Genomic DNA, 13,748 nt, shown 5'->3' with positions numbered 1-13,748 from the left:
TCAGCCTGGCACCCGTCTTACCAACAATTAATTTTATATGATCATTCCACTTCAAATCGTTCCGCACACATACTCCCAGGTATTTTACAGAAGTAACTGCTACCAGTGTTTGTTCCGCTATCATATAATCATACAATAAAGGATCTTTCTTTCTATGTATTCGCAATACATTACATTTGTCTATGTTAAGGGTCAGTTGCCACTCCCTGCACCAAGTGCCTATCCGCTGCACATCTTCCTGCATTTCGCTGCAATTTTCTAATGCTGCAACTTCTCTGTATACTACAGCATCATCCGTGAAAAGTACCAGGGAACTTCCGACACTATATACTAGGTTATTTATATATATTGTGAAAAGCAATGGTCCCATAACACTCCCCTGTGGCACGCCAGAGGTTAATTTAACGTCTGTAGACGTCTCTCCATTGAGAACAACATGCTGTGTTCTGTTTGCTAAAAACTCTTCAATCCAGCCACACAGCTGGTCTGATATTCCGTAGGCTCTTACTTTGTTTATCAGGCGACAGTGTGGAACTGTATCGAAGGCCTTCCGGAAGTCAAAGAAAATGGCATCTACCTGGGAGCCTGTATCTAATATTTTCTGGGTCTCATGAACAAATAAAGCGAACAAATAAAGCTGTTTCCGGAATCCATGTTGATTCCTACAGAGTAGATTCTGGGTTTCCAGAAGCGACATGCGTGCGGTAGCGTTCTCGCTTCCCACGCATGGGTTCCCAGGTTCGATTCCCGGCGGCGTCGGCGATTTTCTCTGCCTCGTGATGACTGGGTGTTGTGTGATGTCCTTAGCTTGGTTAACCTTCTTGAAGACTGGGACTACCTGTGCTCTTTTCCAATCATTTGGAACCTTCCGTTCCTCTAAGAGACTTGCGGTACACGGCTGTTAGAAGGGGGGCAAGTTCTTTCGCGTACTCTGTGTAGAATCTAATTGGTATCCCGTCAGGTCCAGTGGACTTTCCTCTGTTGAGTGATTCTGGCTGCTTTTCTATGTAGATTGCTTCAAAAATAAATAAATAAATAAATGCAATATCTCTTCCGACACACATGCTTATCTGAAGGAACAGCGACTACAAGCATTATGAAATACAAGAAATGTATTTGCAGTGGCGAATAAGGACAACCGTCGTCTGTATAACTGAATGACAACAGTGAAAATTTATGCCAGGCTGAGACTCGAAGCCGGATTGCTCGCTTATAGTGAGTGATCGCCTTACCATTTCTCTTTGCTTTCCTTTCTTTTCTTTCAAACATTCTTTTCTTCGGCCTCCCATATCGCCTCATAGCCCCTATCCCTTCGTGTGTCTTAATCGACTAGCTTCTTAGCTTTAGTTCCTATCGTTGCTACGGATACACTATGTGATCAAAATAACTTACAAGTTCATGGCGCCCTCCATCGGTAATGCAGGAATCAATATGGTGTTGGCCCACCCTTACCCTTGATGACAGCTTCCACTCTCGCAGGCATACGTTCAGTCAGGTGCTGGAAGGTTTCTTGGGGAACGGCAGCCCATTCTTCAGGGAGTGCTGCACTGAGGAGAGGTATGAAACTCAGTCGGTGAGGCCTGGCACGAAGACGACGTTCTAAAACATCCCAAAGTTGTTCTATAGGATTCAGGTCAGGACTCTGTACAGGCCGTCCATTACAGGGGTGTTATTGTCGTGCAACCACTCCGCCACAGGCCGTGCATTACGAACAGGTGCTCGATCGTGATGAATGATGCATTAAAAAAAAAAAGCTCAAATGTGTGTGAAATCTTATGGGACTTTACTGCTAAGGTCATCAGTCCCTAAGCTTACACACTACTTAACCTAAATTATCCTAAGGACGAACACACACACCCATGCCCGAGGGAGGACTCGAACCTCCGCCGGGACCAGCCGCACAGTTCATGACTGCTGCGCCTGAGACCGTTTGGCTAATCCCGCACGGCAATGATGCAATCGCCATCCCCGAATTGCTCTCCAACAGTGACAAGCAAGAAGGTGCTGAAAACATCAATGTAGGCCTGTGCTGTGATACTGCCACGCAAAACAACAAAGGGTGCAAGCCCCATCCATGAAAAACACGACCACACCATAACACCACCGCCTACGAATTTTACTGTCGGCACTACACACGCTGGCAGATGACGTTCACCGGGCATTCGCCATACCCACACCCTGCCATCAGATCGACACATTGTGTACCGTGATTCGTCACTCCACACAACGTTTTTCCAGTGTTCAATCGTCCAATGTTTACACTGCTTACACCGAGCGAGGGGTCGTTTGGCATTTACCTGCGTGATGTGTGGCTTATGAGCAGCCGCTCGACCACCAAATCCTAGTTTTCTCACCTCCCGCCTAACTGTCATAGTAGTTGCAGTGGATCCTGATGCAGTTTGGAATTCCTGTGTGATGGTCTGGATAGATGTCTGCCTATTACCAATTACGACCTGCTTCTAATGCAGATGTCGGCAGTCTGTCAGCCAACAGACGAGGTCGGCCTGTACGCTTTTGTGCTGTACGTGTCCCTCCACGTTTCCACTTCACTATCACATCGGAAGCAGTGGACCTAGGAATGTTTAGCAGTGTGGAAATCTCGCGGACAGACGTATGACACAAGTGACACCCAATCACGCGACCACGTTCGAGGTCCGTGAGTCCGGCCCCCCATTCTGCTCTCTCGCGATGTCTGATGACTACTGAGGTCGCTGATATGGAGTACCTGGCAGTAGGTGGCAGCACAATGCACCTAATATGAAAGAGGTATGGTTTTTGGGGGTGTGTTCGGATACTTTTGATCATTAGTGTATCATTGCTTATAGTAGAGTAGTTCCGTCATTTTTATTTGTTTTTCAATGTACCGGCGGCTTCAGAGTTTCTCTTCTTGGTGTCTGTCTACAACCTTTTCATGACGGTGGTGTTCAGCACTTCATCTGTTTATGCTTCATAAGTTAGGCTTCTCATAATTCTGAAAGCACCAGCTGCCAGGACAGGACAGAGCCCATTTTTTTTAAAAAAAATGATTTATTTAGTATTTCTGTGTCCTTTTGTAGTGATGTATCCACCGTTCTCGACATTTCTGCAGAATAAATCTGTTTCTCCTCAGAAAACAAATATACAGAAAAAACTAAATAAACACTTCACCTTCTTCTGGCGGACGTCTTTAATGGAGTGTGCAGGAGAAAAATAAATGAAGGCCCCTTCTCGCCCTTAAAATACAAAAAAAACGTAAAAGTGTAGTTAAAACATAAGTATGAAATACTTGTTATGTGGGAAACTGATAAGGACAGAATTCGATTCTGATTTCATTTCTTGCTTTAAAATCTTCTGAATTCCTTGATTCAGATATGTTTTTATCTTAGAGTTACTTCTACGAATCTGGCGTAGTTTTTCCTATAAGTTCTTCTTTTCGAAACTAGATGCAGTTCGAATGCAAAGCCATTAGGCTATCCGAGCACACTTCATAGCCAGATCCAAAATTCCGTATGTCGACTGCAGTGTGTACAGGGTGATTATAATTAATCTTCCAAACCGCAGTAGAAGCAACACCACTGGTCAGAATGACGTCAAATTGCAACCCAATATTATTGGAGAAGGGGGAAAACGTATGGCATAACGAAAAAAATAGCGTGAAAATTGATCAGTAGACCAACAGGTAGCCCTATGGTGAGGCGACTGTCCCTCCCCCCCCCCCCTCAAACGGAAATATGGGTTCGAGTCGCAGTCCAGCACGAATTTTCATTCTCATTCCATTATACAGAGCTGATGGTTGTCTGTAGCTTCAATTGCGAATACATTCTTTTTTTTGTAAATGGGAGACCACTTATTTTGATCACCTCCAGAAGCTGTCAAATCCTTCATAGACAATATTTTCAAGACAGTAACACCGGGGGGGGGGGGGGGGGGACGTTTCCACAATTTCTCTAAACGAACGCAACGTTCTATAAATTTTCAAGGTGAATATTTTTAAAAACAGTGCACTTACGTGGAAACCTCGTGGAAGATTAAAACTGTATGCGAGGCCAGGACTCTAATCCAGGACTTTTTTTTTGCTCTCGGCATTTTGTCTGGGCGGATGTCATTCATCGCTGACTCCTATACTCAGTTTTTTTTTTCTTTTTTACGAGGATGAGTCAAATGAAAACCTTAAACATTTTTTTTTAAATATTATTTATTGTACAGAAGTTTTACAAAGCTGTATCACTTTTCAACATAATCTCCTCCACACTCAATGCAAGTCCTCCAACACTTACAATGTGCATAAATTCCTTTAGAGAAAAATTCTTTTGGTAGTCCGGGCAACCAGTCATTCACCGTGGGGCGTACCTCTACATCAGAACGGAACTTCCTTCCTCCCATTGCGTCTTTGAGTGATCCAAACATATGGGAATCACTTGGGGCAACGTCTGGTATGGTGGATGAGGAAGACACTCAAAATGCAGGTCTGTGGTTGTTGCAACTGTTGTATGGGCAGTGTGGGGCCTTGCATTGTCACGTTGCAAAAGGACACCTGCTGACAGGAATCCACGTCGCTTTGATTTGATTGCAGGCCGCAGATGATTCTTTAGGAGATCTGTGTATGATGCACTGGTGACAGCGGTCCCTCTAGGCGTGTAATGCTCCAAAATGACGCCTTTTTCGTCTCAAAAGAGAGTCAGTATAACCTTCCCTGCTGATGGTTCTGTTCGAAACTTGTTTGGTTTTGGTGATGAGCAATAGCGCCATTCCTCGCTCGCTCTCTTCGTTTCCGGTTGGTGGAGGTGAACCCAGGTTTCGTCCCCAGTAACGATTCTTGCACGGAAGCCGTCACCTTCTCGTTCAAAGCGCCGAAGAAGTTCTTCACGAGCATCAACACCTCGTTCTCTCATTTCAGGAGTCAGCTGCCTTGGCACCCATCTTCCAGACACTTTGTGAAACTGGAGCACATCATGCACAATGTGGTGTGCTGTCCATTGACTAATGTGTAAAATGCTGCAATTTAATACAGTGTCACTCGGCGGTTTTCCTCCACTACGACTTAAACTGCTACGATGTTCCGTGGAGTCACAAATCGTTGTGCCTAACCTGGACGAGGAGCATCTTCCACTGAAGTCACACCATTTGCGAACTTCCTACTCCATTGGTAGACTTGCTGCTGTGACAAACACGCATCACCGTACTGAACCTTCATTCGTCCATGAATTTCAATAGGTTTCACGGCTTCACAACGCAAAAACCGAATAACAGAACGCTGTTCTTACCTGGTGTAAGTCGCTAGTGGGGCGGCCATCTTCATACTGATACTGCGACGGTATGTGTGCGTCTGCACTATGCTGCCACCTACAGGCCATTCTGCAAGCTGTTTGTAGCACGCTCACTAACTTACAGCATAACGGCGCGAAATTTCGATTTGTTATTACAAATTTAAGGTTTTCATTTGCCTCACCCTCGTATTACAGAGGACGGCTACCTTGGCAGTGACAGCGACCGACTCAGCTATAAAGGTACGACAGACGACCCGTCCTCACAGGTTTACATCCGCTCATGCCGCCTCTGCTATCTTCCGAACTTCACAGACGTTCTCCTGCAAACCTTGCGAGACTACGACCCGAGGAAGAGTGCATATTATGGACAATCCGTTTACAAGGGGACCGTAAGAACTTCCCCTCACTGATATCATTCGCGTTGACAGTGGGTGTAGGGCAAGTTTAAAAATTGAGCGCATACCAATTTTTGGATGTGAGTATCCAGAAAGTTCATGTTCACCAAATGTAAAGGTATTTACAAACAGAAATGATCTGTTGTTTGAAGTAAAAATGCACATAATTTTATAATCATTTAACCTAATGTTCACATTGCAGAATAAATAAATAAACGAAAATCCACTGATGATGGCACAGTGGTGCCGAAACATGTTTGGGTACTGAGAAAAACGGTGTTTTGCACAACTGGCGAACCTCACATCCAAACATTTTTAACAGCAAACACAGCCAATACAAGGAGCTGCATATCAAAAGATGGATAATTGAGCGCATGTAAACGGGAAGACGCAACTCTTAACCGTTTTCGAGAACGTCGAGTTTTAACATTTTAGGTGTGCTGTCAATCCCAAAGAAAGCAAGTGTTCACAGATATTAAAATTACCGAACTATCGGTTTAATGAGTCACGGCTGCAAAATACTAACACGAATTGTTTACAGACGAATGGAAAAAACTGGTAGATGCCGAAGCCGACCTCAGGAAAGGGCAGTTTGCATTCGGTGGAAATGTTGGAACACTTGAGGCAATACTGACCGTACGACTTATCTTAGAAGATAGCTTAAGGAAAGGCAAACCTACGTTTCTAGCATTTGTAGACTTAGAGAAAGCTTTTGACAATGTTGACTGGAATACTCTCTTTCAAATTCTGAAGGTGGCAGGGGTAAAATACAGTGATCGAAAGGCTATTCACAATTTGTATAGAAAGCAGATGGCAGTAATAAGAGTCGAGGGACATGAAAGGGAAGCAGTGGTTGGGAAGGGAGTGAGACAGGGTTGTAGCCTCTCTCCGATCTTATTCAATCAGTATATTGAGCAACCAGTAAAGGAAACAAAAGAAAAGTTTGGAGTAGGTATCAAAATCCATGGAGAAGAAATAAAAACTTTGAGGTTCGCCAACGACATTGTAATTCTGTCAGAGACAGCAAAGGACTTGGAAGAGCAGTTGAACGGAATGGGCAGTGTCTTGAAAGGAGGATATAAGATGAACATCAAAAAAAGCAAAACGAGGATAATGGAATGTAGTCAAATCTGGTGATACTGAGGGAATTAGATTAGCATATGAGACACTTAAAGTAGTAAAGGGGTTTTGTTGTTTGGGGAGCAAAAAGCTGATGATTGTCGAAGTAGGGTGGATATAAGGTGGATATAAAATGTAGTCTGGCTTTGGCAAGGAAAGCGTTTCTGAAGAAGAGAAATTTATTAACATCGAGTATAGACTTAGGTGTCAGGAAGTCGTTTCTGAAAGTATTTGTGCAGTGTGTAGCCATGTATGGAAGTGAAACATCGGCGATAAATTAGTTTAGATAAGAAGCTTTGGAAATGTGGTGGTACAGAACAATGCTGAGGATTAGATGGGTAGATCAAGTGACTAAAGAGAAGGTAGTGAATCCAACAGTGGAGCAGAGGAATTTATGGCACAACTTGAGTAGAAGAAGGGATCGGTTGGTAGGTCACGATCTTAGGCATCAAGGGATTGGAGGCAGCGTGGAGGGTAAAAGTCGTAGAGGGAGACCAAGAGATGAATACACTAAGCAGATTCAGAAGGATGTAGGTTGCAGTAGGTACTCGGAGATGAAGAGGCTTGCACAGGATAGAGTAGCATGGAGAGCTGCATCAAACCAGTCTCTGGACTGAAGACCACAACAACAACATGTACTTTGTAGGACCGTTAGTATTCACTGATTCCACGGCCGAGATGATAAGAGCTATACAGGGTGAAAAGTATTTAAAACGACAAAGTCTGGGAGGTTGTAGGGGACATCAAAACAAATATTTTCCCCTAATGTCATTTTTTCCTATGAGTATGCTGTAGTGGTTGGGCGGAGAGCACGTTGAATCTGCCATTCTGAGTACCCTACAGCACTACCTGTGGAGATGGATGAAATCACGAGGGAGGAGGTAGGCAGTGCGTTTATTCAATATACAGCTGCACTCTCGGGGAAAATTGCTCGCATTTTGAAGAAACACCGGGTCGGAACTGTGTTTTGTCCTCCGAATAAAACTCGTGCACTGGTGGGGAGCGCCAAAGATGACCTCGGTTTGAGGAAGGCCGGCGTGTACCAGATTCCGTGTCAATGTGGCAAGTCGTATATTGGTCAGACGATGCGCACCGTCGAGGATCGATGCCGTGAACACCAGAGGCACACTCGACTGATGTATCCGAGCAAGTCGGCGGTCGCTGAACATTGTTTGTCGGAAAATCACGCTATGGAGTATGATCGCACGAGGATTCTGGTACAGACGTCGAGATACTGGGACAGCGTTGTTAGAGAGGCCATCGAAACTCGCACCAATGACGACCTCATAATCCGTGACTGTGGCTATAATCTTAGCGAGGCTTGGGAACCAGCGATTGAGTTAATCAAGAGTAAATCGAGCAAACGTATAGTTGTGACGACCACGGCTGACAGAGCCATCACTCCGACGTCATATCAGACGCCGTCGCAATCTGTTCCCCCTGAGCAGCCATAGCGTACGGATCTCACGTTGACAGGAGCTCAGTCCGTCAGTTCACCTGATGATGGCGACATGTATGATCGCCGAAATATTGTGCCCGTTGGAGACTGTAGACCGGCAGTACACCCGTGGAAATTTTGATTATCAAATACGCCGGGAGAAACTCAAGAATCACACCTAATGGAAATATTTGTACTTGATTAGAGGAATAGATTCTCGTAAACCATTGTGCAAATCGTGTAAAAATACGTAACGATGCAGTGTTTCGTTATTTAAATCAGGCATGCTATTTCTGCTAAAGATAGTCTCGTGGGCAATTTAAGATTTTTAGCAACAGGCGAAAATTATTCCAACTTTCAATGTAGTACTCTCCCTCATTGCACCATTTCACGTATTATTCCAGAAACATGTGAACAAATATGTGAATCATCCATTGAGGAATTTATGAAGGTTAGGTTATCTGAAGCACAAATAAACACATTCATGTCATGCACGTGTACTTTGAACAAGCTTGACTTATCACACCTCCATCTCCTTCCACATTTTTTTTTTTTTTTTTTTTTTTTTTTGTACATGTAAGATTAACATCACCCACAGTGCAGCAAGTTCGAATGCAGCTGATGGCTCCTGGTATTTCTTTGTAAGATTCCAACCGCTTATTACGGTTTTTTTAGTCAGCATGCTTCGTGGTATGAAGAAGTTTGTATGGTTCATACATTGCAGTGATCACTGTGGCGCTAGCAACGCAACAGATATACTTCGTCATTTTATAGCTTAAATATACTAAAGCAAGCAAGCGAGGCGACGTGTAGACAATGGCCTCACTTTTATCCAAAATATTTGCTAAAAGCTCCCCTACTACACTGTCAAAGGTACGATCAACGGGCCTCTCATACAGATAACACTGTGACCAAAAGTATCCGGACACTTCGCTGAAACTGACTTACAAGTTCGTGGCGCCCTCCACCGGTAATGCTGGAATTCAGTATGGTGTTGGCCCACCCTTACCCTTGATGACAGCTTCCACTCTCGCAGCCATACGTTCAATCAGGTGCTGGAAGGTTTCTTCGGGAATGGCAGCCGATTTTTCACGGAGTGCTGAACTGAGGAGAGGTATCGATGTCGGTCGGTGAGGCGTGGCAAAAGACGTCGGCGTTGCAAAACATCACAAAGGTGTTCTATGGGATTCAGTTAAGGACTCTGTGCAGGCCATTACAGTAATGTTATTGTCGCGTAACCACTCCGCCACAGGCTGTGCCTTATGAACAGGTGTTCGATCCTGTTGAAAAATGCAGTCGCCATCCCCGAATTGCTCTTCAACTGTGGCAAGCAAGAAGGTGTGTAATACATCAATGTAGGCCTGAGCTGTGATAGTGCCACGCAAAACAACAAGGAGTGTAAGCTCCCTCCATGAAAACCACGACCACACCATAACACCACCGCCTCCGAATTTCACTGTTGGCACTACACACGCTCGCGGATGACGTTCACCGGGCATTCGCCATACCCACACCCTGCCATCGGATCGCCACATTGTGTGCCGTGATTCGTCACTGAACACGACGTTTATCCATGGTTCAGTCGTCCAATGTTTACACTCCTTACACCAAGCGAGGCGTTGTGTGCCATTTACTGCCGTGATGTGCGGCTTATGAGCAGCGGAGTTGTCTCACCTCCAGCCTAACTGTCACAGTACTTGCAGTGGAACCTGATGCAGTTTGGAATTCCTATTTGACGGTCTGCATAGATGTCTGCCTATTACACGTTACGACCTTCTTCACCTGTCGGCGGTTTGTCAGTCAATAGACAAGGTCGGCCTGTACGTTTTTGTGCTGTACGTGTGTCTCCACGTTTCTACTTCACTATCGCATCGGAAACAGTGGACCTAGGAACGTTTAGGAGTGGGGAAATCTCGCGTACAGACGCATGACACAAGTGACACCCAATCACCTGATCAGGCTCTAAGTTCCCAGTTCTGCTCCCTCACGATGTCTAATGACTACTGAGGACGCTGATACGGAGTACCTGGCAGTAGGTGGCGGCACGATGCACCTAATGTGAAAAACGCATGTTTTTGGTGGTCCGGATACTTTTGATCACATAGTCTACATATATCTATCTGCAGGCTTTGCTAAGCATTTATCGTCGGCCACGAACACTTCATTGGTGACGTCACACAGCAGGATGCTTAGGTCTATTTATCGTAAGCCACATCAAGACGTCATGAACACTGGCCAGTCTGTACACATTAGACCACACATATTAACACAGAACCTAGCAATCTTTACCCTCAGACTTCAAGAAGAATATAATAACTCCAATCCCAAAGAAAGTAGGTGTTGACAGATGTGAAAATTACCGAACTATCAGTTTAATAAGTCACAGCTGCAAAATACTAACGCGAATTCTTTACAGACGAATGGAAAAACTAGTAGAAGCCGACCTCGGGGAAGATCAGTTTGGATTCCGTAGAAATGTTGGAACACGTGAGGCAATACTGACCTTACGACTTATCTTAGAAGCTAGATTAAGGAAGGGCAAACCTACGTTTCTAGCATTTGTACACTTAGAGAAAGCTTTTGACAATGTTGATTGGAATACTCTCAAGTTCTGAAGGTGGCAGGGGTAAAATACAGGGAGCGAAAGGCTATTTACAATTTGTACAGAAACCAGATGTCAGTTATAAGAGTCGAGGGACATGAAAGGGAAGCAGTGGTTGGGAAGGGAGTGAGACAGGGTTGTAGCCTCTCCCCGATGTTATTCAATCTGTATATTGAGCAAGCAGTAAAGGAAACAAAAGAAAAATTCGGAGTAGGTATTAAAATCCAAGGAGAAGAAATAAAAACTTTGAGGTTCGCCGATGACATTGTAATTCTGTCAGAGACAGCAAAGGACTTGGAAGAGCAGTTGAACGGAATGGACAGTGTCTTGAAAGGAGGGTATAAGATGAACATCAACAAAAGCAAAACGAGGATAATGGAATGTAGTCCAATTAAGTCGGGTGATGCTGAGGGAATTAGATTAGGAAATGAGACATTTAAAGTAATAAAGGAGTTTTGCTATTTGGGGAGCAAAATAATTGATGATGGTCGAAGTAGAGAGGATATAAAATGTAGACTGGCCATGGCAAGGAAAGCGTTTCTGAACAAGAGAAATTTGATAACATCGACAATAGATTTAAGTGTCAGGAAGTCATTTCTGAAAGTATTTGTACGGAGTGTAGCCATGTATGGAAGTGAAACACGGACGATAAATGGTTTGGATAGGAAGAGAATAGAAGCTTTCGAAATGTGGTGCTACAGAAGAATGCTGAAGATTAGATGGGTAGATCACATAACTAATGAGGAAGTATTGAATAGGATTGGGGAGAAGTTTGTGGCACAACTTGACCAGAAGAAGGGATCGGTTGGTAGGACATGTTCTGAGGCATCAAGGGATCACCAATTTAGTATTGGAGGGCATCGTGGAGGGTAAAAATCGTAGGGGGAGACCAAGAGATGAATACACTAAGCAGATTCAGAGGGATGTAGGTTGCAGTAAGTACTGGGAGATGAAGGATAGGGTAGCATGAAGAGCTCCATCTAACCAGTCAGGACTGAAGTAACAACAACACACTAGCAATCTTGAGCCTTACCGCCTTCTGGAGCTGGAACAGCCGGTTGTTTGTGGTCATTTCGGCTCCCACCGAAGGACTGGCCCTGACGGATCCACTCCGGTGTGTCGTCCTGCTCCTCCGGCTGGTACAGCCAGAGAGACAGCAGCGCCACGCCAATGGCAGCAACAGCAGCTAGCGCCCTCCTGGAGCCAGCACCTGCAACAGTGGTCGAACCCAACATTTCCTACATGTCTTCCTTTTCCCTAGCGTTTATCCCGTATAGCAGTGGGTCACTTTTTCAGGATTTGAAATATTTTATTGTATTACGTGGGTTGTTTGAGAAGTTATCGAATCACTACGAGAGGTCAGCGCTAGCGCAACGAGTCCTCCACGTGATATTCATTGGACTGTTGCTTGTAAACACAGGCTACGTCAGTACTCTCGGAATAGAGCTGTGGCGATGACGTGGCCCTGTTGTTCCCGCTTAGTGATTTGCAAAGATGGAAAAAGTCAAGATTCGAGCAGTGATTAAGTAATCGATGAGATTTCGGGATTGCAGCCGGATGTTCACTTCTTGCCACGATATTTCGGCTGGCAATCGTCCAGCCATCTTCAGGTGAGTGTCCATCACTGGAGACTGCAAGTTCCCGGAGTCAGCTTTATAGCAAAAAATTGGCGCGAAAACGGATGCGCATTGGCCTCCGTCACAGGAGCGTCCCCTATCGAAATCCGCGCCCTCTGGAGCTACTGTTTTATCTGTGGCGCGCCGGCGCATGCGTAAAGATGAAAACTACAGGGTTATTACAAATGATTGAAGCGATTTCACAGCTCTACAATAACTTTATTATTTGAGATATTTTCACAATGCTTTGCACACATATACAAAAACTCAAAAAGTTTTTTTAGGCATTCACAAATGTTCGATATGTGCCCCTTTAGTGATTCGGCAGACATCAAGCCGATAATCAAGTTCCTCCCACACTCGGCGCAGCATGCCCCCATCATCGAAAGCATCGTTGATGCGAGCTCGCAGTTCTGGCACGTTTCTTGGTAGAGGAGGTTTAAACACCGAATCTTTCACATAACCCCACAGAAAGAAATCGCATGGGGTTAAGTCGGGAGAGCGTGGACGATGTGACATGAATTGCTGGTCATGATCTCCAACACGACCGATCCATCGGTTTTCCAATCTCCTGTTTAAGAAATGCCGAACGTCATGATGGAAGTGCGGTGGAGCACCATCCTGTTGAAAGATGAAGTCGGCGCTGTCGGTCTCCAGTTGTGGTATGATCCAATTTTCCAGCATGTCCAGATACACGTGTCCTGTAACGTTTTTTTCGCAGAAGAAAAAGGGGCCGTAAACTTTAAACCGTGAGATTGCACAAAACACGTTAACTTTTGGTGAATTGCGAATTTGCTGCACGAATGCGTGAGGATTCTCTACCGCCCAGATTCGCACATTGTGTCTGTTCACTTCACCATTATGAAAAAATGTTGCTTCATCACTGAAAACAAGTTTCGCACTGAACGCATCCTCTTCCACGAGCTGTTGCAACCGCGCCGAAAATTCAAAGCGTTTGACTTCGGGTATCAGGGCTTGTAGCAATTGTAAACTGTAAGGCTTCTGCTTTAGCCTTTTCCGTAAGATTTTCCAAACCGTCGGCTGTGGTACGTTTAACTCCCTGCTTGCTTTATTCGTCGACTTCCGCGGGCTACGCGTGAAACTTGCCCGCACGCGTTCAACCGTTTCTTCGCTCACTGCAGGCCGACCCGTCGATTTCCCCTTACACAGGCATCCAGAAGCTTTAAACTGCGCATACCATCGCCGAATGGAGTTAGCAGTTGGTGGATCTTTGTTGAACTTCGTCCTGAAGTGTCGTTGCACTGTTATGGCTGACTGATGTGAGTGCATTTGAAGCACGACATACACTTTCTCGGCTCCTGTCGCCATTTT

General features: G+C 44.9%; 1 protein-coding gene across 2 annotated transcripts in view; it reads right to left on the bottom strand.

Moving 5' to 3' along the window:
* The window catches only part of LOC126213054 (speckle-type POZ protein-like), a 121,680-nt gene that overhangs the window by 61,523 nt on the left and 46,409 nt on the right, over nt 1-13,748 (bottom strand). For both annotated transcript variants that reach the window (XM_049940625.1, XM_049940626.1), the window contains exon 2: nt 11,834-12,010. In XM_049940625.1, coding sequence (XP_049796582.1) covers nt 11,834-12,010 — 177 coding nt within the window. The remainder of the gene's footprint in view (nt 1-11,833; nt 12,011-13,748) is intronic.

This window comes from Schistocerca nitens, chromosome 11 (genome assembly GCF_023898315.1).
Source record: "Schistocerca nitens isolate TAMUIC-IGC-003100 chromosome 11, iqSchNite1.1, whole genome shotgun sequence".
Taxonomy (NCBI): Eukaryota; Metazoa; Arthropoda; class Insecta; order Orthoptera; family Acrididae; genus Schistocerca; species Schistocerca nitens.
Note: the sequence above shows the minus strand (reverse complement) of the source record. Positions and strands in the feature narration are given on the sequence as shown.